We start from the raw sequence: 26,197 nt of genomic DNA, 5'->3' as shown, positions 1-26,197 counted from the left end.
CTTAAGAGTGTACACTTGGCAACTCAAAGTCAGCCATTCTGGAGAACAAAGGGCCTAACTCTACAATCTGTAGATTACACTGTAGTATAAACTCTATAATCTGTAGATTATACCGTAAATATGAACTAACAGTTTAATTGCTTGTCTCTCCAAAATAAAAATGGCGATGGGGGTATGGTATCCTGAGTAAACGATTCACCTTTTACATAGTACCATCTTACATGTTTTTTTAATAGACCTTTTTACGGCAATATTTTGCTCAGGACAGGTCTACTGAGAACTGAGGTGCCTATGAGGAGGGAATCGGAAGAATATAAATACAATCCTGTGTGCCTGGTCAACCAGCCGGTGCAATTTTAGACATTACACAGAAATAAAGCTCACATGAGATGGGAGAGAATTCTACAGGATCCATAAGGATAAATCCCTATCCGATCCATAAATAAGAATATAGCAGGTGCTGTGCTGATAAAAAGAAAGGTCCATTTAGAAATGGAAATGGTTGGGAGGAAGGAGTATGTTTTAGTCCTTTCTTGTGGTCAAAGAAAAAATGACTATCAAGCTTCTTAGAAATTAAAATGAATAAAAAGGCCCAACAAAGCAGCACTAATATAGAGATTTTATTTAAATTGTATTGAGTTTTTACAGCACATTGCATGTTTGTCACAACGCAACTGCACAGTTTGGATTTTTGGCCACATCATGTCACTTACACCCACAAGAGCTCTGAAAGGAGTATTTGATGAATACATCTGAGCTGAGAGCCCAGAGTCTCTCTCCAAGGCCATGCAGTATGTTCACTGATGGGACAGTCCCTCAAAACAGCCACACAAAAGTAGACAGATAGAGTCTCCTCAAATGTTACCAGTCTTACTCCCCCTGAAAATGGGCAGAGTGAAGTGCAATGAAAGTCAATTTAATTAAAAAAAGCCACTCGCAACTGGCAGTAAATTTTAATGATTGAGAAAATGCTTAGGAGAATTTTACATATCAGAGACAAGGAATAGTTTGTTACTTTTTCAGTGATCTCAGGAATTTCCCAGACACAAATCTCCATTATTCAACTCCATTTAAACAAAAAAAAAAGTTCTGCTAGGCTGACCTAAATACGCCAAAACTTTTTAGGTTACATCCATGACAAGTATAAAAGCACAGATGCTTCTCTGTAGGACTGAAGAAAAGGTCAGGACAAGTAACAATTCTTGTTCTAAATGCAGATCCTAGTTATTTTCAAATGAATTTTTTTTTTTCTAGGAAGCAACATGAAAGTAGCAGTTAGACAGACAGCTACCATAGTTTTAAAACAGGATAAGTAAGCCTAAGTGTAATTTACCTTTTATACACCAATGGATTAAGGAAAATGTATAAAGGAAATACTAGTGGTTTCATTACAGGTCAAGGAGACTATATCTGTCCCAACCACAGTACATGGCTATGTCACTGTATCTTTTGGTTAAGTGCCACTGGTACATATTAAGATGAAACAAAACAAAACAACAACAACAAAAAAAACCAATGTTTGGTCCAAATGGACACATTTTCTCTCCCAATTTTGGTATCAAGGCTTTATTCTCTTCTGTTTGGGTTCCATTGTTAAGTGCACAGAAATAGACAGCAGCATTTGTACTGAAACCCTCACATACCAAACAGCATATTCTAGGAGGTAAAAACCAAATGCTAAATTCTACCCTCAAGGTGTCAAGTGTTCAGGATAAGAAGCAGTGTGACCCAGAGGAGGCAGCAGCCAAGGGAAAGACAACATGAGGGAAGTGGGCAATGGAACAACAACAAAAAGAAAACCATTGTTTTATTTTCATGCCAGGAGAGGATCAAGGTGTAACTCCTGTGTTAGCACCAGGACAACTAGGAAAAGTCAGGCGCAAAGGGCAGGGCACAATCAGCAAATATTTGACAAGGATCATTTCTGCTTTTCCCTTCTCATTCTTCACAGTGCATACCTTAAGAGCTGCCACTGAGTAACAGAGACTACTGCCTTCACAGCTCAAAATAACTGACTTTTGCCAGAACCGAACATCAGCAGAGTTTTCCTCTGCTCCCAAAAATGTCTCACTCCTTAGAACTGTCCCTCTAAACTGAATATTCACTGATGCTGGCTGATGAGCCAAGTGAAAAATACAGCAAAACCTCCACTTGCTGAACCAGTCTTTAAACCAAACTCCACAGAAAGACAGAACTACTGCAACTAGAGGGAGTGCCTCTAAAACTGAGCCTTCATGCACAGACACAGAGCACAGAGGAACAGGTTATAGTTCATTTCAAATAGGATAGAATTCCTATCTTATATACTAGAATCTGCTTTTTTCCAGGTGGAGGAGAGATGGATCTGTTTATCACTTGGAGTTTGGTTATACATATGTCTCTCTATTGCTGTTTGGGGCACATCATCAGGCAGTATCTATGAAATCATCATCTTGTGACCCCCAGGAGAAAAGCGGGAGTCACCAACTCAACATTAAGCTTCCAGACTCTGGGTCTGGATCCAGGACCATTACCCCAAGGTGAGGGTCTCACCAGCAGAAGACCTCCTGCCAAATTGGAATTCCTCTGCTCCAGTCTCATGGTACCAAGGAGGATTTCTCAAGATGGTATCTTTGAGCTCTGTGATTTCATGAGCCATACCAAGGAACCTTCAAAGCTACACCTGAAGCAGATCCTCCCTTCAAACCTGCTAAAATTGGACAGGTCATCTCCTCTGGCATTCAGCTGGAAGCTGTAGCAATGGGTTTCTTCAGATGTTGGCTCATGAGTTCCCTGGCACGAGATACTTGGATGTGTTCGTAACATGAGTTACAGACGAGAACTGGGTCATAAAGTTGTTGATCAGGAATGGGCAACTTCAGGTGGCAGCAGCCAGCACAAAACACATTCCCACAATTTCTGCCAAAGCACAAAGAGGGAAGAGTTCATCAGAAATGCCCATATACTGAGAACGAATGATACTCGAAAAGGCCTTACATGAGTAAATAAAGAGAAAAGTTGGGCGAAAACAAAACATCGTCCCTATAAAGACATCTCCATTTTCAGATTAACTCAACTTAGCTCATATACATGTACGTCACTGCATTATGAGCCATAAAGAATCCTACAGAACATCTTACCTGCAATGGTGTCTTCGTTTGGCCAACCAGAATTCACAGTCACAGTTATAGCAATGTGATGCCATATGGTCTGGAACCCAGCGAGTCACCTAACAGAAGGTACAAAGAAAAATTCCAGGTCCTTGTCAACCAAGTGGAAGAGCAACACTGCAACAAGGAAAGCATCTCAGGAGAAAACAGCAAGGTCTGTCTTTATAGTTGGCCACTACTTGCCTAAGAAGACAGTCATCTAGGAGAGAGCTCCGTGTACAGCATGTCACTCATCTCTGAGAAATATGAGAACTCAGTGCCTCACGTAAGTATGCATTTGCCTGCACATACCTCAGTCTCTTTCTTATCAACAGGTTCCCAGCTTGCTTCTGAAAGGCAGTCCTCACTGTGATCAGAGCCAAAATCTTCTATATCACTGCCATCTGACTCCTTCAAACATGTCTGAAGAAAAGGCAAAGATATCAACACCATCTTCACCATCACTAACCTTTATTGTTTACTATGCATCAGGTACTATTCTAATTACATTACATGCATGTACTTCTTTAATTCCTCCCAAGAAGCTTATGATGTATACTATTATTATTATCATCCCTATTTTACAAATAAGGAAACTAAGCATTGAGAAAGTCAAGAGATAGTAAGTAGTAAACCGGGAATTTAAACCTAGTACAGTTGACCCTTGAACCACACAGGTTTGAATTGCATGGGTCCACTTGTATGCAGATATTTTTCAAGAAATACAGTATAGGACTATGTATTTTTTCTTTTTTACGATCTCCTTAGTAACATTTTCTTTTGTCCAGCTTACTTTACTGTAAGAACACAGCATACAGTACATCTAACATACAAAATGTATGTTAGTTGACTGTTTATATTATCAGTAATGCTTCTGGTCAACAGTAGCTATTAGTAGTTAAGTTTTGAGGACTCAAAAGTTGTAAGTGCATTTCTGACTGCACGAGGGGCCGGCACCCTAACCCCTGCATTGTTCAAGGGTCAACTGTACTTTGGCTTCAGACCCATGCTCTTAACCAATATGCTTTATCACAGCGTGGAAATATTTCTCATTATATTCTAAACCAGGGGCTCACAAACTATGGCCCAGAGGCCAAATCTAGCCCACTGCCTGTTTTTGTAAATCAAGTTTTATTGGAAGACAGCCACACTCATTTATTTATGTATTGTCTATGGCTGTTTTTGTATTGTAACAGCTGACCATCCCATCCCAGCAAGCAGACAACAGGCAAGTGGGGATGTCTTAACAGGAGGAAGGGAAGTGCCTGTGTTCATGACAGGATACTGTGGCCAAGAAGCTGACTCCTAGAAGCTCCCCAAGAACTGTGTCCCCAAACTGGAGGACTCCCAACACAGCGAAGCCTAGACAGTCCTCACCATCTCTCACTTGGGTTATTCCAAAACATATTAACCAGCGGGCGCCTGGGTGGCTCAGTTGGTTAAGCGACTGCCTTCGGCTCAGGTCATGATCCTGGAGTCCCTGGATCGAGTCCCGCATCAGGCTCCCTGCTCAGCAGGGAGTCTGCTTCTCCCTCTAACCCTCCCCCCTCTCATGTACTCTCTCTCTCTCTCTCATTCTCGCTCTCTCAAATAAATAAATAAATCTTTAAAAAAAAAAAAAAAAAAACATATTAACCAGCCTCCCAATGTGGGTTTCAACTGCCTCGTCCACTTGACACACTACTGCTAGAATAATATTCTTAAAATACAAATCTGATTAAGATAGTGGCCAAAAATGGTGCTGCCTTGAGGGCAGAATCCAAACAAGAAGAGATCTCGAGCTGACCTTTCCAAACCCTGTCTACTTCTCTAATATTAGCTCCCACATCACTACCCAGTTCCCTCCCGCATGGCCCCAGCACCCCTGTACATGCACGTGGACACACACACACACACACAAACACACACCCTACCCCTTTGTTCAAGCCATCCCATTGGAGTACCTAGTGCCTTCATGCTTTTGAGAATGGTATTTCCTTTTCACTGTCTACCTAGCCAAATATGACAAATTCTTCAGCACTCAGCTCAAACATTATCTTCTCAGGAAAGCCTTCACTCCACCCCGGACCCCAACACCTGATGCTTCCTTCCACGGTAACACTTCAGACCATCATTCTGGTTGTCTGCTTCTCTCTCCCAATACACCGTGAGCCCCTTGGAGAGTGGAGACTAAGTCCTTCATCCTACAGCCCAACCACCTAACACGGTGGCACACAGCAAGCGCCCAATGAATAAATGTTGACCGGATGGAAGGCTGGATGGATAGAATAAACGGATGGATGGACAGCAGTGGTGAATACTTACAAAATCATCCTCATAGTCCATGGGGGGCTCTGCTGGAGGGGCACAGCAGTGACGGATGTCCAGCCTCATCTGAAGCTCACGCACTTGTCGACGTAGCTGTTCCACCTCTTGCTTGTACCCTGCTTCGATTTGCCGTAATCTATGCTGGATCACATCCGTGGGAAAGGGGAGTCCATCATCATCCAGGTAGAGCGGAGGCACTGGAGAAGGGCAGCTCAGTGGAACAGGCTTTGTGCTGGAGACCTGCTTTGGATGACCGGACAACCACATCCGGTTATTTTTTCCTCCTGGACCAGTACAGTGTCCATTGGAATGACTAGAACAGACTGGTGACTTCACCCCTTCTCTCTGAGCCCACTGGCCCCCAAAGCAGGGCCCTGTTGCCCGCACCTGCTTGTTGCTTGACCTCTTGCTACAACAGCCATAGGAAAGCAGCCGCCGAGGGGTGGTCTCCCCACTTGGGAATGAAGTCACCATTCCTTGGAAGCTGTCCCAGTTGGATCCTAAAAAAGAGAATTCACTGATCTGGCTCTGAGAAATTGGCTTTCGGGCCAATTCCAGTGGCACTTTCCCAAAGCGAGGATTTTCCAGTAACGGCCCATTCCTATTAGTCCCTCTTTTGCCAGCGTATTCCTCCTTATGAATCAGATCTGGCACAGAACTGGGCTGTTCCTGGTGGGAGATGCTTGCCACAGACCCCGGGGGATCTTGGCTGAGGAAGTCAGTGCTTGGCTCTGGAGGAGTCTGGCAGGTAGCACTCGGTGGGTTGCAAAGGGTGCCCAGACTGTGATCTGGAGCACATCTGGAGGGCACACCTAGCATGGAATCCAGCAGGGCCCGTTGGGGGGCACCTGTCAGGGAGTCCTGGGAAGACTCAGGAAAATCACAAACTCCATGACACTTGTTGGAACCAACTTCAGAGAGTGCACGGACAGCTGCTTTTTCAGGACAAGGTTCAGATGGCTGCTCCGTGCCATCTAAAGTCCTGCTCAGCTCACTGTGGGCAGGAGGGTCTGGAGCTGGTGCCTTAGTCTCTTCCAGGACTTTGATCTCAGGATCAGAGATGTTGCTCTTCATCTCCTGAGGCACTGCAGTACTAAGCAGTTTGTAACTTGGAGAACAGCTTCTGTGACTCTTGAAGGGTTTATTGCTCAAGTAGTCTTTCTGGCTGCTGGGCAGAGGGGAAGGAAGACCCATTTCTCCTGCAGTCTGCTGAGGACCTCCTGCCCCAGATTCCACGAAGGTCTCGGATTCCTCAGGATTGCTATGCCAGGGCTCCAGGCCTACTCTGGCCTCCTGACAGTGGTTATTGAGGTTCGGGTCACTGGATGTGCGAGTCAGGGGGCTGCTTGTGTCGCAGGCAGAAAGCAGATCATCCATAGATCTGGTTTTAGGTAATCTGGAATGACAAACACAACACCTCCTGGTCAGTAAATGGGAGCCATCTCCAATATATAGAATCAGACCATCAAAGCCAGAGTTCATAAGAAATAACATTTAAGATTACAAATAACCGATGTTCACTACAACAAGTCTACTGTGCAAAAAGTGAAGGATATGAACTCTGTCCTCCAGAATCCAGGATCTGTCCCCAGCTTTTATCGGTCCTCACCCTACACAGTCTCCCTGGGCAATCTCAGCCACTCCCATGATTTCAATGCCTTCTATGCTGATGCCTTCTAAACCTACTATGCCAGCCAGCCAGCCAGGACTATACCTGAGTCTCAAACCTAATGTCTAACTGCTTCTATCATACACGGTAAGACAGAAGGAAAGCAATTTTGGAGCTCGATGATACTGATTAGCCATATGACTACAAGTAAGTTATTTAGCCTTTCAGACATGTGCTTTCTTCCTCTATAAAATGATCATCGTAATTTATACCTTACAGAGATGCTATGAGGATTCAAACTATAGGCAGACAACAAACTTTTTTTTTTAAAGATTTATTTATTTATTTGACAGAGACACAGCGAGAGAGGGAACACAAGCAGGGGGAGTGGGAGAGGGAGAAGCAGGCTTCCCATGGAGCAGGGAGCCCGACGTGGGGCTCGATGCCACGACCCTGGGATCATGACCTGAGCCAAAGGCAGACGCTTAACAACTGAGCCACCCAGGCGCCCCAGACAACAAGAAACTTACTAAGACTACACTCACGACTTGTCATTTTTACTACTTTCCTTATTGTAAATGATCCCTTCATCACAGTAGAAACCAACTCAGTCTTTTACAACCACATAGCAGCAGCGCGTGCCTTGGAGTCCTAAGTCACCATGGAAACTTCCCCAAGTATAAAGCACTCAGGAGTTCTAGAGGCATTCGTGCACACCAAATGGGTAACAGACATTTTCAAGAATGTCTGATTTTTAACACATTTCAAAAGTCCTTAGAGCAATGAAAACTTCAGGGAAACTTGCCAGGAAACAGTGGAGACTTCACCAGACTCCTATTTTCAGATGCCTCAGTCAGTCCAGCCCATGCAGAAAAATTCCTCAAAGGTTGAGTTAAAATACGGCTGATTTTTTTAAGTGTTTGGTTTTTGAAATGTACTGTGTTTTGTAAAGATTTTTATGTGTGATTTTACTTTTGTGATCAATTTTGATTTTTATTTTGTTTTGTTTTGTTTTGTGGTATAAAATTCCAGGAAGGCAATAACAGTGGTTGTGATCACAGTCTCTGGGGTCCCATAGCCTGGGCTCGAATCCCAGCTTGGTGATTTTTTAACTATGCGACCTTAACTTCTCTAAGCCTCAGTTCCCTCATCTATCAGAGAAAGGTAATAGTACCTACCTCTTAAAGCCGTCATGAAGATTAAACAAAATCCATTTCAAAGCACATTGCTCAGTACTTCCCATATTGTTGCACTTACTGTTTACTTATTTATCTCCTGCTTTGAAAGTGCTTTGAGGGCAGCACTGTGTCTTATTTGAATCCCCAGCACCAGCCAATCAAACAATTTGAGAAATAAATAAATGAGCTTAAATCTAACATCAAGCGTCCACTGCTAGGTACCAACTGAATGCAACAGACCAGTGGGGTTCAATATTTGGTGTACATTAGGAGTTCCTATAGATCTTCTAGATATACAGACAACCAGGCCCATCTAAGACCTATGAATGAGAACAGCCAAGAGTGAGAACCAGGCACCTATATTTTTAAAAAGTACCACAGCTAACTTTTGTCTTTTTTCGTTTTACTTTTTTATTACGGAAACTTTCAAACATACAAAAGTGGAAGAGTATGAATATCTCCCATGTACTCTTGACCCAAATTCAACAATATCAACAGTCTCCTATCTTCCACAGCTGATTCCTACCTGCACAAAAGATTTAATCAATAATGCTGGTTAAGGGGCACCTGGGTGACTCAGTTAAGCTTCCGACTCTTGGTTTCAGCTCAGGTCATGATCTCAGGGTCCTGGGATCAAGCCCTGGGTTGGGCTCTGCCCTCAGTGAGGAGTCAGCTTGAGATTCTCTCCCTCTCCCTCTGCCCCTCCCCCTGCTCACCTGTGCGCACTCTCTCTCTCTCTCTTTCAAATAAATAAGTAAAATCTTTTTTTTTTTTTTTTTAAAGATTTTATTTATTTATTCATGAGAGACAGAGAGAGAGAGAGGCAGAGGGAGAAGCAGGCTCCCAAGGAGCAGGGAGCCCGATGCGGGACTCGATCCCAGGTCTCTGGGATCATGACCTGAGCCGAAGGCAGACGCTTAACCATCTGAGCCACCCAGGTGCCCCTAAAATCTTTTATAATAGTAATAATAATGCTGTTAGAGACAATAATGCCTGAGGAGTCTAGAACAAAGACAATTCATCCTGCTAGGGTGGTCAGGGAAGACTACACAGAAAGGGTAGGATTTGAGCTGGGTGTAGCAGAATGTGTTGGAATTCAATGGAAAGAGAGAAAAGAGCTCAGGGCATTTTTGATCTAGGGAAAGGTAGAACCAAAGGTAAGTCAGGTCAGGTATTTAAAAAAGCATTTTTTTTTATTTGCATACTACTTGGTCCTCCAAATCCAACTCTCCATCTTGAATTGCCTATAGTATACCTTCTCTTTGCTAATATTTCAATCCCAACCTGCCTGTATCTCCTCCTCCGGCCCAGACTGATTCTTCTCAACTTCCCAATGTCTTTGGGTTGGTACCAATATCCACCTAGTTTTTAAGCTCAAAGACTCGGGACCTGTCTTTGACAGGTCCTCTCTACTCTTCACTTCTACCCTCCCACAGTCACTCCATAGTCTCCTAATGACTTCTCTACAAAGTTTCTGATTTTAATCCTTTCTCTTTTCCAAACTCCCCTCTTCATATCTGAATTACAATAGTGTTGACTGATCTCTGTGCTTCCAACTACCCACCTCACTGACTCATTCTCCAAAAATCCTGTTGTCACCAGGTCACAAAGACTTCCTACAATGACTTACTATTGACAACTGAATCTAAATAAACTCAGGATAATGTTTATTTTTTTAATATGTAGGGTTTTTTTGTTTTGTTTTTTTAAAGATTGTATTTATTTTTGAGAGAGAGAGAGCACAAGCGGGGGAGAAGGGCAGAGGGAGAGGCAGGCTCCCCACTGAGCAGGGAGCCCGACGCGGGACTCGATCCCAGGACTCCGGGATCATGACCTGAGCTGAAGGCAGACGCTCAACTGACTGTGCCACCCAGGCGCCCTCAGGATAATGTTTAAAGCCCTCGATGAACTATCCTGTATTTCTTCCTTTCTATTCCTCAAAATGGCCCATTCCTAACCCCTGCCAGCTCTAGAGAGATTCTTCTTTTGTTCTTTAAACTATCTTTCATGTATCCAATTCCTTTGGACCCCTCTCCACTACCTTGTTACCAAGCTCACAAGTCCCTTTATTCCATTCATTTGTTTGTTCATTTAAGCATTTACTAAAGCACCTATTATGTGCCAGGCCGAGCCAGATGCTAGAGACACAAAAAAGCCAAGGCTCCTGCCTGGTCTTTCATGAAAACTTCTCCAAGTAAACAGTCACCAAATGATCCCTTTTTAACTTCTCATTTCTCCCAATAGCTTTGAACTACACACATTCTTATTTGCTTAGATGCTAACTTAGAACTGATCTCTAGCTGTCTTATGTCTGTCTTATTATAGCTTTTAAAAAGTATCTTAAATGGGATCAATATCTTCTCTTTGGTATAGCCCACAAACCTGTACAGTACTAGGCAGCTAGTAGGTATTAAAGAAACATTAACTGAATTGAAAAATTAGATATTAGGGGCACCTGGGTGGCTCAGTCAGTTAAGCATCCGACTTCAGCTCGGGTCATGATCTTGGGGTCCTGGGATTGAGCCCTGCATCAGAATCCCTGCTCAGTAGGGAGTCTGCTTCTCCCTTTCCTTCTGCCCTTCCCTTCACTCATGCTTGCTCTCTCCCTCTCAAATAAATAAAACCTTTTTTTTTTTAATTTTTTTAAAAGATTTTATTTATTTATTTGACAGAGAGAGAGCACAAGCAGGGGGAGAGGTAGAGGGAAAGGGAGAAGCAGGCTCCCTGCTGAGCAGGGAGTCCAACACGGGGCTTGATCCCAGGACCCGGGGATCGTGACCTGAGCCCAAGGCAGAGAAGCTTAACCAACTGAGCCACCCAAGCACCCCAATAAATAAAATCTTGAAAGAAAAGAAAGATTAGATATTTAAGGCAGTGATTATTAAATGGGTGATAGAACTTAACTGAGAATTTGATAAGTTCTGGGCCCTCTCCCTGGAAAAGTAAATTTATGAACCTATACCCAAATTCTGAATAGTATGAGGAAGGAAGAAAATCACAGAATTCCTGAAACCTATCCATGGGCCCCTGACCATGGACTCAAGACCCTAAAACCGGTAATTTAGGGTGGTAGGGTTTTTTTGTTTTCCTTTATAATATTCAACCAATAATTTAAGTTATATTTTAACTTTAAGAATCCTCCACCAATAAACAAAGATCAAAATTTTGAAATGTACATATCCTTTGAACCCAACATTTTCATTTCTAGGAAATAATCTGGCAAAAATATTAGCACAAATGCAAAGATAACACATATAAGGTAATACTACTGAACGGTACACTTAAATGGTGTACAGATGGTAAATGTGTGTATTTTACGCACAATTGTTTTAAAAAACATACACATAGTTAAGAATGTTAATTAAAGCACTCCCAATAACAATTAAAAAAAAAAACAAATCACCTAAATGACCAATAGGAAACTGGTTATATAAGTTATGATACACTCTAATTTTGGACTGTTATATGTGTCACTAATCAATAAAACAGCTTTAGGGGCGCCTGGGTGGCTCAGTCGTTGGGAGTCTGCCTTTGGCTCAGGTCATAGTCCCAGGGTCCTGGGATAGAGCCCCGCATCGGGCTCCCTGCTCGGCGGGAGGCCTGCTTCTCCCTCTCCCACTCCCCCGGTTTGTGTTCTCTCTCACGCTGTGTCTCTCTCTGTCAGGTAAATAAATAAAATATTTTAAAAAATAAATAAAACAGCTTTATATGTGCCTTAGAGGGGTGACAGCCTAATACAACATGGGAAAAACAACTTGCAAAAGAGTATGCAAAATATTCTGTTTTTGCATCTTAAAAAATGTTTTTTTAAGAAATCAAGAGTCGGAAGCTTAACCGACTGAGCCACCCAGGAGCCCCAAAAATGTTTCTATATGAGATTGTGACGTGTGGCTATATCTATGTAGAAATAAACATCTGGAAGGACAGGCACCAGAGTGTTAGCAGTGGACACCTGTGGGGGACAAAGGTCTGAGAAGTAGGACTTTCATTTTCTACTTTTACATTGTTTGACTTTTTTTTAACTAGGAACATGCAATACTCTTATAATGTAACTAACATCCAGTCTACTTCCCCCAAGTACTTAGCCAGAAGATAACTTTAATTTTTATGTCTGCCTTTAAATGCTGGCCTTTTTCTGAGGGAGAATGTGAAGGCCATCCATCTTCTGGGAACCCACTTCCCTGAGAATCAGATGCTTCCAGAAGCTATTGCTGCATATAGCAAAGGTCACTACTAAGATAGCAAGTGCCCCAAGGTCTTCTATCAGTGAACATACATCAAGACCATTCCCACAAACCTTCCTGAACTAGTCCTTTCTGTTCTGTTCTGTTCCCCTCTCCCCTGCTTGACTATGTCACATGGGGTGACAGCAGCTCCAGGAAAGAAGGTAACCCATCTTATCTTAAGAGAGGACCTTGAAAACACACAGAGTGCACTCCAGGTCAGCTACAAGTCGTGAGCCAAGTTTCTCCTTCAACTGAGTCAAGAAGTTGCTTTTAAATATCTTATGAAAGCTGGAGAACATGAGGCGAGGCACAAGGCAATCGCTGCCTTCCCGGCAGAGAGGAGAGAGCAAGGAGGACTCTTCGTACCTGTCCAGAGAACGGCCTGAAAACTCCTGGCTCTGAGCCGCCGGGGAAAGGTAAAGGTCCATGGTCTCCTCCCCGAGCGGACATGGAGACGATGCTGGCAAATAAACAGCTGTCCAGAGGTGCAGGGCCCGCACGTGACACACAGGATGCAGGACCTAGGGAAGCGGCCCCGTACCAGGGTTTTGTGAGCTATTCCAGGTCCCTCTTCCTTCTCAGCCCAACGTTCCCCCCACTACTCAGCCCATTCTCCCTGTAGGTCTCCAAGTAGCACGTACAGGACAAGGGTGGGGACTTACCATGTCGGAGCCAGGTGTGTAGAGGAAGTTATGGAAGTTCTTATTGCCAGCTCGCAGGAGAGCCCACACAGAGCAGGTCCGCTTGTAGATGTTGCGCTTCTCTCGCTCACAGGGGTTGTTGGCCAGGAACGTGCCATAGAGGCAGGAGTACGTGTGCTGCACCAGCTTGACCTGGAGGGCCGAGACAGTTGGCACCTGGGAGCCTCGGCCACCTGCCCCCCCGCCCCTGGTCACAGGCTTTAGGACTTACCAGGAATGCTTCATTAAACTCAAATAGGCAGGGAAACTGCTTGAGCAGCTGATGAACAGAATCAAGCCACTGGAGGAACACCGGGCATTGCTCATTTTGGTCCTCTGCATTCTCCTGGTGGCCGCAGCGATCTCCAAACTTGTGCCCAAAATCTAGCCAGTCAGACTCTACTAAAACTTGGAAGCCCTGCAGAAAAGAGAGTCCAAGCATAGGGCCTTTCTGGAAAGGCTAGTGTGCTACTCCCCAGGGGATGCCCGAAGCAGGGAGCTGGCAACTTCAGAGAAGAGCAGAACTGATCCTAGAAGGGGACTCAAAGCCACCAATGTCCTCTACTGAAAGATCCCCAAGACAGATCCAGAGGGCCCAGTACCTTCCCCACCCCCCTTTCCCTCTGGTCTTTCCCACCCAACCCCACTCAGTACCTCCAGCGTCCTGTAATATGGGTCCAGTAGTATCTTGGCCAGGGCTACGATCTGTGGCGTCCGGTCCCAGCCGTCCGAGCAGTGCACCAACACGGGCCGGCCTTCCCGGTCCACGGTATTAGCCACGAGCACGGCTGCCTTGAGCATCACTGACAAGTGCTGCAACCATTTGGTGCTCTCCAGGGCCGACAACCAGCTACACGAGAGCAGAAATCAAGTCCGTCACCAAGGGCGCTGAGGCTCCGCCGGTCTCTCCGCCACCCACGGCCAGCCACACCGAATGAAGTCCCCAGTGAGGGCTGAAGCCAAGGGGTCCAGGCCATGGCCTTTCTGCCAGGAGCTATCTGGCAGGAAGGTAAAGGAGACAAGACCCGAGGCACACAAGAGACTCAGGACCGAGGGAGGAACGGGAAGCATCGCGTGCACGTTTAGCCATCCTTCCCCCCAGTTCTCTGTGTTCTTTACATAGGACATCGGATCCAAACCAAAGGAACCCGGTGTACTGTGGCCGTTCCAAAGTGCTGGCTGAGGAGCAGAAGATGTGCTCTTGGAACTGGCCCGCTGCACCAGGCCCTCGGGTCTCCCGTACCTCCACACTTCCCATCTCCCCAGCTCATCTAAGAACTAGAAGAACGGGGTGAAGGACAAGACGAGGGAGGACGGAATGGGGGCAGGCAGGGACCACCTACTTGCTGGGATCTGGCATCTGGCTACACACAGCCCGGAGGTACTGGAAGCTGTTCCGGATGGCATGGATGTTGGCCATTCCCATGAACACAACCTCACAGTTGGGGTAGTATTCTGTAGACATAAAGATGAGGGTGGAGCCTAAGAGCGTGTCCTAGAAACAGGCATCCAGGACAAGAGTGGTCCCTGTGGACCAGGCTTCCCAGGCTGGGCGGACCACTCCGCTCTGGATGCTTGGGGGCCATATGCTAACAGTAGTAACGAGGATATTAATGACAAGTGATAGTCACAATACTACTAGTAATGACAACATATAGTAAACTCTCAATATACAGTGGCTGCTCTAGGTCAATAATTTTTATTATCATCCCCATTTTACAGATAAGACAATAAAATTTGGATGGATGCAGCAAATGAGCCACCGCTAGCTAAGTGGAAGAGTCCTGATTCCAAGCCAAGTTTGTTTGGCTCTTTCCACTACACAAGCTGCCCCCAGGCCCCTCCCCACCGAAGCCACCCAGAGCACAGAGCAGCTACGGGGCGGGTAACAGTCATACCTTCGCACTCACAGCCTCCACCCTTGGCCCGGTTGGCCACTGCCGCCGTGTAGGATCGAGCGTCCAGGATCAGCAGCTTCTGGGGGGCCGCTGTGCTCTCCACTCCAGAGCATGCAGTCAAGGAGGAATCTAAACACACAGCAGGGAGAAGACCCTGGGTCAGCCAGCCCAGCGTCAGCCTACCCTGGGACACTCTCTTTCAGCAGAGAAGAACATACAACTGGAGATCCCTGCCCGCCCACAGCCTCCCAAAGGGCAGGGACCCCGGCACCCTGTGTGTTGTCTTCTTCCTGTCCTCTCATGGGGGGGGGCGTGCTCCCTGAAAGCCAAGGAGGCCAAGGTGGGGGCTCTCCAGGGGGTCAGCACCACCCGCAACACCTTACCGAAGTCAGTGTCACATGCCTCGCTGGCATCACTATTCCCAGTGCTGAGGGAGCCCCCAGTGGCCCTTGTCCCCGGGTCCAGGGCACAGGCTTTGGCGATGGACGTGACCAGGTACTCATCATCGGCATTGCGCCAGCCCCACCAGCTGATCTCCGGCTGGCTGCAGCGGGCGATTGCAGCCCCGTTGCGCAGGTGTCTGACGAGATGGAAGGAACCATCATGCCCTTGCCGTCTGCAGCCCCCAGCGGCCCCCAGGCCTACCACCAGAGCCGACCGGGGCTACGCATTCACCCAGGCCGTGATACTAGCAACTAAAAGCCCTTGACATATCTAGAGGGCTCTACGGTTTACAAAGCACTGTCACACACATTTCTCAAACGGTCTCTGTGTTCCCAAGGTGACCTTGACTTCTTGAATCTGCACAGCACCTGCTCCAGGTACAGATCCCAGCAAGAGAACAAGCCTAAGCCCATAGCAGAACAACTCCTAACCTCATAGCTGCTATCTCACTCTATTTTAGCTACAATGTTCTAGTGCAGGGGATCGGCAGGCTTTTTCAGTAAAGAAACAAACAATACATGTTCAGCTTTACATGTCACAGCCTGTCTCTGTCACACATTCTTCTTTCTTTTTGGGTTTAAAAAAAAAAAAAAGCAACCCTTTAAGAATGTAAAAATCATTCATAGCGCTGGGCTGTACATAAAACAGGCTGCAGGCTGGATTTGGTTCACCGGGCCATAGTTTGCCATCCCTGTTCTAATGCCACAATTTACACACACAACATTGTACACACATTGATGCAACATTTTACACACACACACACACACACACACGCACGCGCACACACACACACATCCTCCAAAAAAGTAAAGTGAATGTATTCTCCAAAAGCCTCATCTTTAGAAGAAAAGAGCTAAGGCAGTTTTTGATTGGAAATTATTTCATTTCCTGCAGGGTGTCAATTCCCAGTCAACCAGGCAAAATCTCCACTTTTGACTCTGTCCTTCTTGCATAACAAGTGTCCTCCCTGCTTCCTGTCCCCTACTGCTCACCTATACACAACCACCGGGATCCGCTTCCAGGAGCGGAAGGAAGCCACATTCTCCAGCTCTTTGTCTGTGATCCACACAGGAACCAGAAGCTTCTGGGGGTAACTGGGGCACAATCTGTGAAGAGACCAGATGGGGTCACCAAGCGCGATCTAAGGCCTGTGACAACAAGATCCCCAGGGGTGGCTTTGTGGGAAGAGAGACCAGGAGGCCTCCTCTGTCACAGAACCAGGGGCTCGGCCCAGCGAGGTCGGAGTCTGGATTGGTATTTGGGTTCTCCACCCCCTGCCCTCTCACTTGTAGTTGCTGTTGATGTGGGAGACTCTCCAGACATTCTGCAGATCAAAGCCCATCCTCGTGAGCTCGGCCTCCTGCCGACATCGTATGTGCTCTCCTGCAACACAGCCCCCGTGCCTGCCCGTCAGCCTCCAAGGGCGCCATGGCCGTGGGCGGAGGAGGGCTAAGAACCAAGACATATGAAGTCTCCCAAATAAAACAGCCTGGCCTTACCTGGCTGACACAGGTGGGTATGCTGGTCCTCCTCTGTCAGCCCCAGGCACCAGGCATGGTAGGCGAAGGCAAAGAGGTCTTCAGGCTTGGCAGGTCTCGCCGTGGCCCGGCTTAGCCGTGACAGCCACTCTTGGCACTGCTTGAAAGTGGAGAAGTGGCACCTGCCAGGCGAGAAGCCACAGACTGAGACAAGAGGCAGGTGTGCCTTGGGGCCATAAGGGTCAAAAACAAGGCCACAGGAAGGCTGTGGGGAGGGGAGGCTTTAAAGCAGGAGGTGAAGCATGGGGACCCTGGGGAGGACCAGGGACACTGGCCAAGAGAACTTATCTTTGTGACAATTGTCTTCCCAAGAACTCTAGTCCTTGGGACATACTTATCCCTTCGAATGGAGCCCTACCACTTCTTATATCAAATCTAAACTCTACCACATGTCCCTGAATGTCCTGGTACTCCATGTTCTCTCACGACTCCTGCCGAAGGCAGGAGTCCTGTTCACACCATTCCTGTGTCTTTGTTTCTTCACTTCCTCTTGATAACGCCTCCTCTCGGCCAAGCCACATCCTACCGACACTTGGAAGACAGTTCTGGTCCCCCATCTTCTTTGAAGCCTTCCCAGCCCACCCAATTTTACAGACCCCTTTCTCTCTCAGTCTTAATATGCTTAGAGTATTAAACAGTAAGTTTTCCCACAGCATATTGCCACTGTTAAGTCTTCCTTCAGCAACTAGACCTCAACCTCCTTGAAGGGAAGGCCAGTGTGGATTCTCCTTCTGAATCCCTACAGACCTGAGCACATGACAGATTCTAAACTGAACACTCTTTTAATGATCCTTGGAGTCGTTCCAGATTCCTCTTTCTCTCATATCCAATCTGTCAGCAAATCCTGTCATCTCTCCCTTCAAAAATCTGAACACTTCCCGCCATTTTGGCCACTGCCACCCCAGCCAGGCCACCATGCTCTCTCACTTGGCTCACTACGAGAGCTTCTTATCTAGTCCCTCCGCTTCTGCCCTTGCCTTTGCGCCTGACCCCCTCCCATCTATTCTCAATAGAGCAGCCAGAGCGATTCTATAAAACATTAGATCATATCTCTCCTTTGCTCAAAACCCTGCAGTGGTTTCTCATTTCCCTCAAAGTAAAAGCCAGTCATTATGACACTCTGACACCCCCCTTACCTCTCAGCTCTTATATCCCACTACCCTCACCCACGTGCACTCCACTCCAGCTACACTGGCCTCTTTGCTATTCTTCCAATATGCCAGGTACAATACCCACCTCAGGGCCTTTGCACTCACTGTTCTCTCTGTCTGGCACCCTCTTCACTCAAATATCCACATGGTCACTTTCTTCAGGTCTTGACTCAAATGTCACCTTTTCAATGCAACCTTCTCTGACCCTATTGTTTAGAGCTACAACCTTCACCCCCATAGCACTCCATATCCCCTTTCCCTGCTTTTTCACCTTTACATTTACTATCATTTAACACATTTTACTCATTATTTACTGCTGGTAACTACCCATTGGAATATAAGCTCCATGAGGGCAGGGAATTCTTTCTACTAGTTCCCTGCTGTATCCCCTGTCCTTATAACAGTCTGCCATAGAGTAGAGTGCTCAATAAATATATGTTAAGTGAGTTAATAAATGAACCCACCATCATGTGAGCTCTACATGCCAATCCTAGGTGCCTTCACTACCCTATTTAATCCCTATGACAATTCCATGAGCTATGCATTATCCCATTTTTTCAGGTCAAGATACTGTGGGTCAGGAAACTGACCTCCCAACCGAGAGAGGGTTTCTACCGTTTCTTCCTCATGGGGAAAGTGAGGCAATATTTTTCCTTCTTGCTCCAGAGAAACCCTGCATCAGAGAGGTCTGGGCAAGACTAGGGCCAGAGGACCTGAGTGTAGCCCCACTGTTCTCACCTCACCACCTTGGAGTCCTTGCAGGCAATGTGCAACTGGAACATATCACGGCTCTCCACACTGTCAATCATCCGGAGGGGGACCTTTAAAGGAAGGGCAAACTAAAGCTCAGATCCCCACCCCAGCCTAGATGGGGATGTATCCAATACAAGGAAGGAAGCCGATATTCACTGAGGGCCAGTTAAGTGCCTGGTAACTGTGCGGGGTCCTCTACCTATGTGACCTTAAAGAATAATCACAAGAACCCTGCAAAGCAGATATTTTCACACCAAATTATTCCGAAGGAAACTGAGCCTCAGTTGGGTGGCTTAACCAAGGCCACACGGTCGGTAAGCGGCACTCTTCCCAACAATGCCACTGTGCCCCTTAGAAGGGTCAGCAACAGAGTAAGGGAAGGAAGAATAAGAGAGAGGCAGGAGGACAGACCCACAGCCAGGAGAAGGAGGCAGGAAAACAAAAAGTTAGCGAGAAAAAGAAAGGAACCCCAACTCTTTGGAGACATGATCAAGTCCAGCGCTGGAGCAATCCCACCTCGAATCAGGCAGGGACTCTGCCTTGGGTGTGGGAGAACAAGACAGGAACTCACGTTGATGACAGAATCTTTGAACTTGATATGCAGCCGGTAGTTGGAGATGGCAATGAGGGCATCGGCTGCCCGGCCCAAGAACTCCACTCCCTCACCCTGCAGCACTGTAAAGGGCACCTGTCGAGGGACAGAGGAACCCTCAGTCCAGAAGTGAGTCATCCCTCCATTGCCCTCCCCAACCCCGATCTGTGGGATCCCCTCGGGAAAAGCTGGGCCAAGGCGAAACAGCAGAGTCCTCTCCACGGTAGCAGCACCAGGCAACGGCCACACAGGAAAGCTGCCCTTCCTTCCCTGGGGCCAAAGGCTCCATAGCGCGCACACACACAGATTCCCCTCCCTCTGGAGACCCGGAAACAGGAAGCCAAAGCCCCAGGACTAGATCCCCTTGGAGATGCTGTTTGTGGGGGAGGGAAGGAAAGGTCTTTTTAACTGGGCAGAAAGCTCCCCCCACCCTGGGCCCCCAACTCCTCCTTACCTGCAGGTTCTCCTCCTCTTTCACTAGTTCCTTGGGGGGGAACAGATCCTTGGCTTGGATGTACTCCAGGCTGGGGGGCCCCTCCTCACCCTGTGGGGAAAGCCTCAGCCCTAAGTCACCAGGCTCCGCTTGGCCCAGCAGACCTCATTCTGCTCCCCTCCCCTCAATAAACCTGCACAGACCCCCTACACACTTATAAAGGTTTGGTCACCAGAGGAAGGAAAAGGGGCCTGGCTTGGTGGGAGGGGAGAAGTGGAGGGGGTGCTCAAGCCTAGTCAGCCTAAGGGAAGAGTAAGGTCCGAAGAGGAACTGGGAGTCTGCACTCCTCGAAGAGCAGCAGAACCAAATAGAACCAACATTTCCCAAATGGAGGAAGAGAGAAAACTAAGAAAAAGAGAGAAAACAATGTGAGGGTAAGACAGAAGTGGGAATGGGAGGTGCTGCCCTGAGAAAGAGGAACCAGGTGTGGCAGCTGGATATGGGGACAGGAGGGAAAGCGGGCCCCTAAAGCCACAGACACTTCAGTCTGGTAGGTGAAGGAGACAAAGAGAAGTGGGTTGGGGGATTCAGTCCCATGCCTCTAGAGGGCCTTCAGGGATGCTTTCAAAAGGAGGATGTGATTTGGAGCTGAGCTTATCTTCCAGTTAGGCCCACACTGCTCAAGAGCCTCCCCCCGCCCTCCACCTACCAAGCAACCTGCCCTGCCTGCTGATAAGAGGGGAATTCCTAAGGAATACCCACAGCAAGCAGAAGTAACTCCTCTCCCAACTACCAGGGAGGGGTGAAGAGGGGATCCACGGGTCTGGGAGAAACCAGGAGACCCAAGGAAGGCCAGGGGAGAGAGAGAGGAGGCCTGGCAGCCACCCACGGGGGGTGGGGGTGGGGGTAAGGAGGGGAGGGGTGGGAACATCTGAGAGGACAGATGGGGGAAGCTGGGAAGGAGCATTAAGCCAGAGGGGGGGAGGAGGGGAGGAGGGGAGGAGGGGAGGAGGGGAGGACTGAGAATGATGCAGAGGTACGGAGCCCTGCAGAGGCAGGGAAGATGGAGAAGAGAGGCTGTCTGGGGGACAGTCAAGGAGAAAAGACTGGCGTGTCAGGTGAGGTATGGAGTGGTGGAAGGGGGAGGGGAGTGGAGCCAGGGAAACAGCTCAGACATCCTGTGCTCCCCGACTGGCCCCGTAACATCCCAGACCAGCCACATCCCACATCCCCAAGCAAGGATGCTGCGGGTGGGACCAAGATGGAGAGGCGGAGGTAAAAGGATGTACCCCTGCAGGGCGGGGCCTGGAGATCTGCAGTCAAGGGCAGTGGCTGCGGGGCCAAGATGGGTCACAGAATTTCCACCCCCCGCTTTCCATAATCCCCGGCCCCTGAAGATGAAAGCAAGTCCACGAAAGAAAAGGGAACCCCCCTTCCCCTGCCAGGGGCCACGAGAAGGGGGATGGGCTAAAATTCGGAATCGCCAAGGGCTGGCCCTGGGCGGGGCTGTGGGTGCAGCAAGCACTGGGACCCCCGGGCCCCCGCAAGCCAGGCCAACACTTACGAAGCAGCTGAGCATGGAGCAGGAGACGCGGGCGGTCAGGCTCATGGTCGCGGGCGGTCTGGGCCAGCGCACATGTCCCCGGAGCCGCTGCGCTGCCCGCCAGTGCCGGGCGCCCGCCGCATCCCGGCTGCGGGGCCCGCCAGGTGCAGCCGCGGCGACCAGGAGGCGAGCGCGCTGGCGGCGGGGCCTCGGCTCGGCTCCCGCGCGCCTCTTCCCTCCTGTCCACAATGGAGCGAGCCCGGCTCCGCCCTCCGGCACGAGCGCGGAAGGGAGGGGAGCGGGACGAGGGGAGCGCCCGGGGCCGCGCGAGGAGGGGCGTGGGGGGCGGATCCTCTCGGCCCCGCCCACGGCTCCAGGCTCCTCCCTCCTCGCGGCCCCTCGGCGGCGTGCGAGGGCGTCTTCAGGGGAGGTGTGGGGGCTTTCTCAGTCTGGGCTGCGGGACTGCCCCCAGACCGCGTGAGAGGGTGAGGCAAGCCCTCCTACATCTTTTCATTTCCCATATTCTCAGGTGAGCCGGCCCACACCCCTCTTTTCACACTCTGTCCCCATGCTCTCCCCACTGAGTTCCCCCAATGCCTGTCCTGAATTCCCAAGATAAAGCCCACCTACGGTTTCAAGGCTTCCTCTTTTCCCTAAAACCACCACCCGCCATACCCCTGCCCACCAGTGTCCTCCAATCCCTGACGTCACTAAATCGCACTCCCTTTTTTTGCCCCTTAGAACAGACACTGGTCTATGCCAGGTTGGTCACACCACACTCCTGAAAGGGAAGTTCTCTAAGTGTTTTTATTCCATGGCCCCTGCCCAACCCTACTCCTTCAGCTCCATCTCCCCTTGTTTCACATCCTCTGAAGTCTGGATAAGAAAGTCCTTCTTGGAGAAGAATTTTTTAGGCTGGGAAAGAGAAGACTGGAACTACAGACCACAAAAGCTATGCAAAAACAAAGAGTAGGGTATGGAGGGAGTTGGGTAGAGGGCCAAGGAATAAGGAACAGTGAGGCTCAACGTGTCATCAAGAATCACAGAAGTTGCTGGTCAGAACCCCACACTTCCTGTGCCTGGTAACTTGCAGAAACCAGGGCTTTGGTTTTGCTTTGGGGGTGTGGGGGGGGGAATAGGAGAAAACCTGACATTGTATTAAGCATCTACTATGAGCCAGTCAGGTTTCAAACATTATCTCACTAAAACCTTTCTTTTTTTTTTTTTTTTTTTTTAAGATTTTATTTATTTATTTGACAGAGCGAGAGAGGGAACACAAGCAGGGGGAGTGGGAGAGGGAGAAGCAGGCTTCCTGCAGAGCAGGGAGCCTGATGCGGGGCTCGATCCCAGGACCCCGGGATCATGACCTGAGCCAAAGGCAGATGCCTAACGACTGAGCCACCCAGGCGCCCCTCACTAAAACCTTTCAACTCTCCAAGAATTAACCTGTTTTGCTGGTGAGAGGTCAGGCTTAGAAAGAAAATATGCGAGTTACCTAAGCTATTTAAATGGTGGTGCTAGGATTCAAAAATAGACTCGGCTAACTCTGAAGCCCATGGTCCTTTCGGAAAGTCACAGGAGAAAAAAGGAAGGGGGCTATCAGTGGGTGGGGACCAAGACCAGCAGGCTTTCTAGGAAGAGACCAGAACCACATACCCACATGCCTGCGGAGGGAAGGAGAGGTCCTCTCACAAACTGAATTCCTTAACCTGCACAGGGGACACTTGAAGAAACTGAAAAGATACAGCCAGAGCAAGGGCCTGCAACTCCCCGCTCTCTTTTCATCTCACTGCCTCCTCCTCCGAGTTCTCCGGGGTTAGGTAAGGGGTTCCCTGAACATGAGATGAGAGAAGGGCATTTCCAGTTAATGGAAGGTATACAGGATCATTATCACCCCCACCCCCATTCCCTGCGCAACCCAGTGATATTCGGGACCCCTTGAGGCTGCTCTCCTGCTATATATCCAGTCAGCTGTGAGTGCAGGAGCTTAAAAGACAGCAGCATCTTAGAGCTGGAGAAGCCCCACCATTTTGGTGGAGTCACTCCTGATACAGCACCCACAATATTCGAGGGGCCCACTAGGAAATGCAAGGATCTTAAGATAAAGGAGGCCTGGTTTTTCAGACCAGAACAGAGAGCTTCCACCAGGGACCCAAGAAAAGCATGAGAAGGGCCATTATGAAAGGCTAAGAGAGCCAGTGGTAGTATAGGGAAGGCATGGCATACATAGCATGTGCAGGAAAAGACTTCTAGAGGCTTCCTGTATATTGGCTGATGTTTTGTAATCTAAAGAAACCCTAATTTATTTCCAGGAGAGATGAACCTGTTTAGAGGCTGAACAGAGTAGCATGGAGCTCAAGGTCCAGGAGAGGTAGGGCAGCTTCACAGAGAAAGACAGAAGGATTATAGAAAACACAATGGTCTGAGGAAAGAGAGAATACTCACCATTCTACTGTGGTGAGGGTCCTGGCTGTCTGCTTCTTACTGTAAAAAGACAGAAACAAGATTAAAGAGCACCATTAACATTACCTTAGAATCAGCAAATGCCACACATCTGCTCCTAACCTCTACAGCGAATTTCACAGAGAATCCGGCCTCTCCACAAGTCCCCGTGCTAGACAGAGGCAATGTGAGCTACGTGGGGAGAAAGCAACAAGTGATTCTGCAGGGCATGGAGTTGGCCACAAAGTTCTGGAGCAGGAATGAGTGTCATCCAAGATTATTCAGCAGAACTCAAGGGTCCCGATTCCCAGACCAGAAAGAGAAGAACACTCCAAACGCTGTTCTTTTTGGGAAAGCAAAAGAACTGCCAACTCTGAAAAGAGAGGCTGCCCAACCAGGACTTGACTTCTGGCCCTGGAGGGACATGAATCCACAGGAACGCTCTGCCAGCCTCTAAGTCTGGGAGTAGCACCCACCTGACCTGTTTACTGGGGGCAGAGTCCAGAGCAGAGGACAAGAGGGAGGGGACCACAACCTCTGAGCAGAATGCCTTCTGGCAGCAGGACTGAACAGATCTGCTGAAAGTATTTGGCACCAAGTGGGATGCAGGTTTGTGGGAGGAGGCCACAGAACAGGGACAATCAGGCCACCCCAGGCCTCAGAGTCAGTACCTGTCAAATGGGCCCAAGCAACAGAAATTCAGGATGGGCCTCCTTGGCCCACTTAGGGAGCCAGGCCCAGGTTTTACTGACACTTTCTTTCATGCCTGCTATCCGAGCTCAGGAGCAGTCCAGCAGTGTCCTGCGGAAGACCGCGGGGATAAAAGCCTCCATCTGTGGTCCTGCCAGCCTCCCTGATCACAGCCCACCCGTCCTCACGGGGGAGCCAGCAAGAGGCAAGCCAGAGGTGCTGCCTCACCGCCCACTGGCACGCAGCCTCAGGGAAATGGAGGGAGGGAAGGAGGGACAAGGACCAGGGCTGGGATGCCCAGGGCTCCCGGACCAAGGGGATCTGGCCCCGGGCCGGGGAGGGGGGGGGGGCGGGCCAGTCTGGCAGGAGAGCCCAGGTGTCCAGGTTCTAGAGGCGGAGCCTAAAGATTCGGAGGCGGGGCCCAGAATGACAGAGGGCGGGGCCCATGAAAGCCGGAGGGGCTGGGGCGGGGCGGGGCAAGACGTGGTCGTTGCGGTTCCCAGACTGGCAGTGCACGGGGCACGGTGACTCACCCAGGCGGCGTCCGCCCGACCCTCCGAGGCCGCGCTCTCACCACTTCCGTCTCCCCCAGCTGCCGAGGCCGCGCAGCTTCGACCCCACCACGGTGCCTCTTTCCCCAACCAATCGTATCTCCGGTCTGTGCCCGCCCTGGCCAATAGCCACACCAAGTCCCGCCCTGCCCCCACCACGCAGCCGCCGCCCTCACTCTTCACTCCGCTCATTGGTCAACTGGGGCAGACGCCCTCCCAGCCTTCAGCCTATCGGGTGCCGGAAGACAAGACAGTACCTGGAGGGAGGAGGCACGGCCCCGGAGAGGAGGCTCGGCCAATGGGAAATCACAGCGCGTCCCTGCGGCAGCCAATGAGAGAGCAGTAAAAGGGGGGCTGCTGGATGAGGCTCCAGGGGCCGGAAGTGGGGGTGGCTGTCGCCTACTGGTAGCGCAATTGGAGGCGGAGCCTTGTAGGGGCACAGGCCTTACAGCCACTTCCGGCGACGACCACGCCTTGGGTGTAGTTCTCAAATAGATCCCCGGTGGCACCTTAGTTTGTCCGTTTCCAGTTTTTGGTTTCGCTGCGGTTATCTCGTCCCAAACCCGGAAAGGGAGAAAAGACCCCGCAGGCTAAGAGAGGAGGGAGGCCTGGGCGCGAGGTTCTGTCTTCCGTCTTCTCCGACTGGAGGCGGGAGTATCCTCTCTTCTGCGTCGGGACGGGTTCCTCCGACCCTTACTTTGCATCAGCGAACCGACCGTGCCGTCCTTCAGGACCTGCATGGTGCCGTCAGTCCCGAGTAAAGATCTCTCATTTGAGAGATACGAAATCTGGATCTCAGATTGCCACTAGCTAGCGGCGACCTCCTGGTCTGTAAAGAGAGTGGGAACAGGACTCACCCAGCTCTTTGCTCCTCCCTTCCTCTCTCCCCTCTGGGAAGCCAGAGTAGGCAGCATGGCGGAGGGTGGCCGCTGGAGGTCGCCATGGCCAAGCGATACCACCAACCCGGCAGAACTGGAGAACCGTTGATTCAGACTCTCAACCGATAGCTTCACTGTGGGGGGCTGGCCTGAAGG

The 26,197-nt window shown here is 49.2% G+C and overlaps 1 protein-coding gene across 6 annotated transcripts; it reads right to left on the bottom strand.

Moving 5' to 3' along the window:
* Positions 1–605: 605 nt before the first annotated feature.
* MTMR4 (myotubularin related protein 4) lies at positions 606–25,958 on the bottom strand. Of its 6 annotated transcripts, none has more exons than XM_078064703.1 (20): positions 25,146–25,279; positions 23,926–23,964; positions 21,502–23,312; positions 19,959–20,048; positions 19,484–19,600; positions 18,898–18,980; positions 16,970–17,130; positions 16,757–16,853; positions 16,463–16,576; positions 15,410–15,606; positions 15,027–15,155; positions 14,472–14,583; positions 13,783–13,978; positions 13,361–13,546; positions 13,111–13,281; positions 12,815–12,969; positions 5,433–6,831; positions 3,441–3,551; positions 3,120–3,208; positions 606–2,898 (listed from the first exon to the last, which is right to left on the bottom strand). In XM_078064703.1, exons 3-20 carry the CDS (start codon positions 21,544–21,546, stop codon positions 2,721–2,723), a joined length of 3,630 nt encoding a protein of 1,209 aa, XP_077920829.1. In that variant the 5' UTR covers positions 21,547–23,312; positions 23,926–23,964; positions 25,146–25,279; the 3' UTR covers positions 606–2,720. The 6 variants fall into 6 exon arrangements, with proteins under 6 accessions (XP_077920829.1, XP_077920830.1, XP_035938632.1 ...); XM_078064704.1 differs by lacking the exon at positions 25,146–25,279 and adding an exon at positions 24,046–24,060; XM_036082739.2 differs by lacking the exons at positions 21,502–23,312; positions 25,146–25,279 and adding an exon at positions 25,421–25,958.
* Positions 25,959–26,197: the final 239 nt, after the last annotated feature.

The sequence above is a fragment of the Halichoerus grypus genome, chromosome 2 (assembly GCF_964656455.1).
Source record: "Halichoerus grypus chromosome 2, mHalGry1.hap1.1, whole genome shotgun sequence".
Taxonomy (NCBI): Eukaryota; Metazoa; Chordata; class Mammalia; order Carnivora; family Phocidae; genus Halichoerus; species Halichoerus grypus.
Note: the sequence above shows the minus strand (reverse complement) of the source record. Positions and strands in the feature narration are given on the sequence as shown.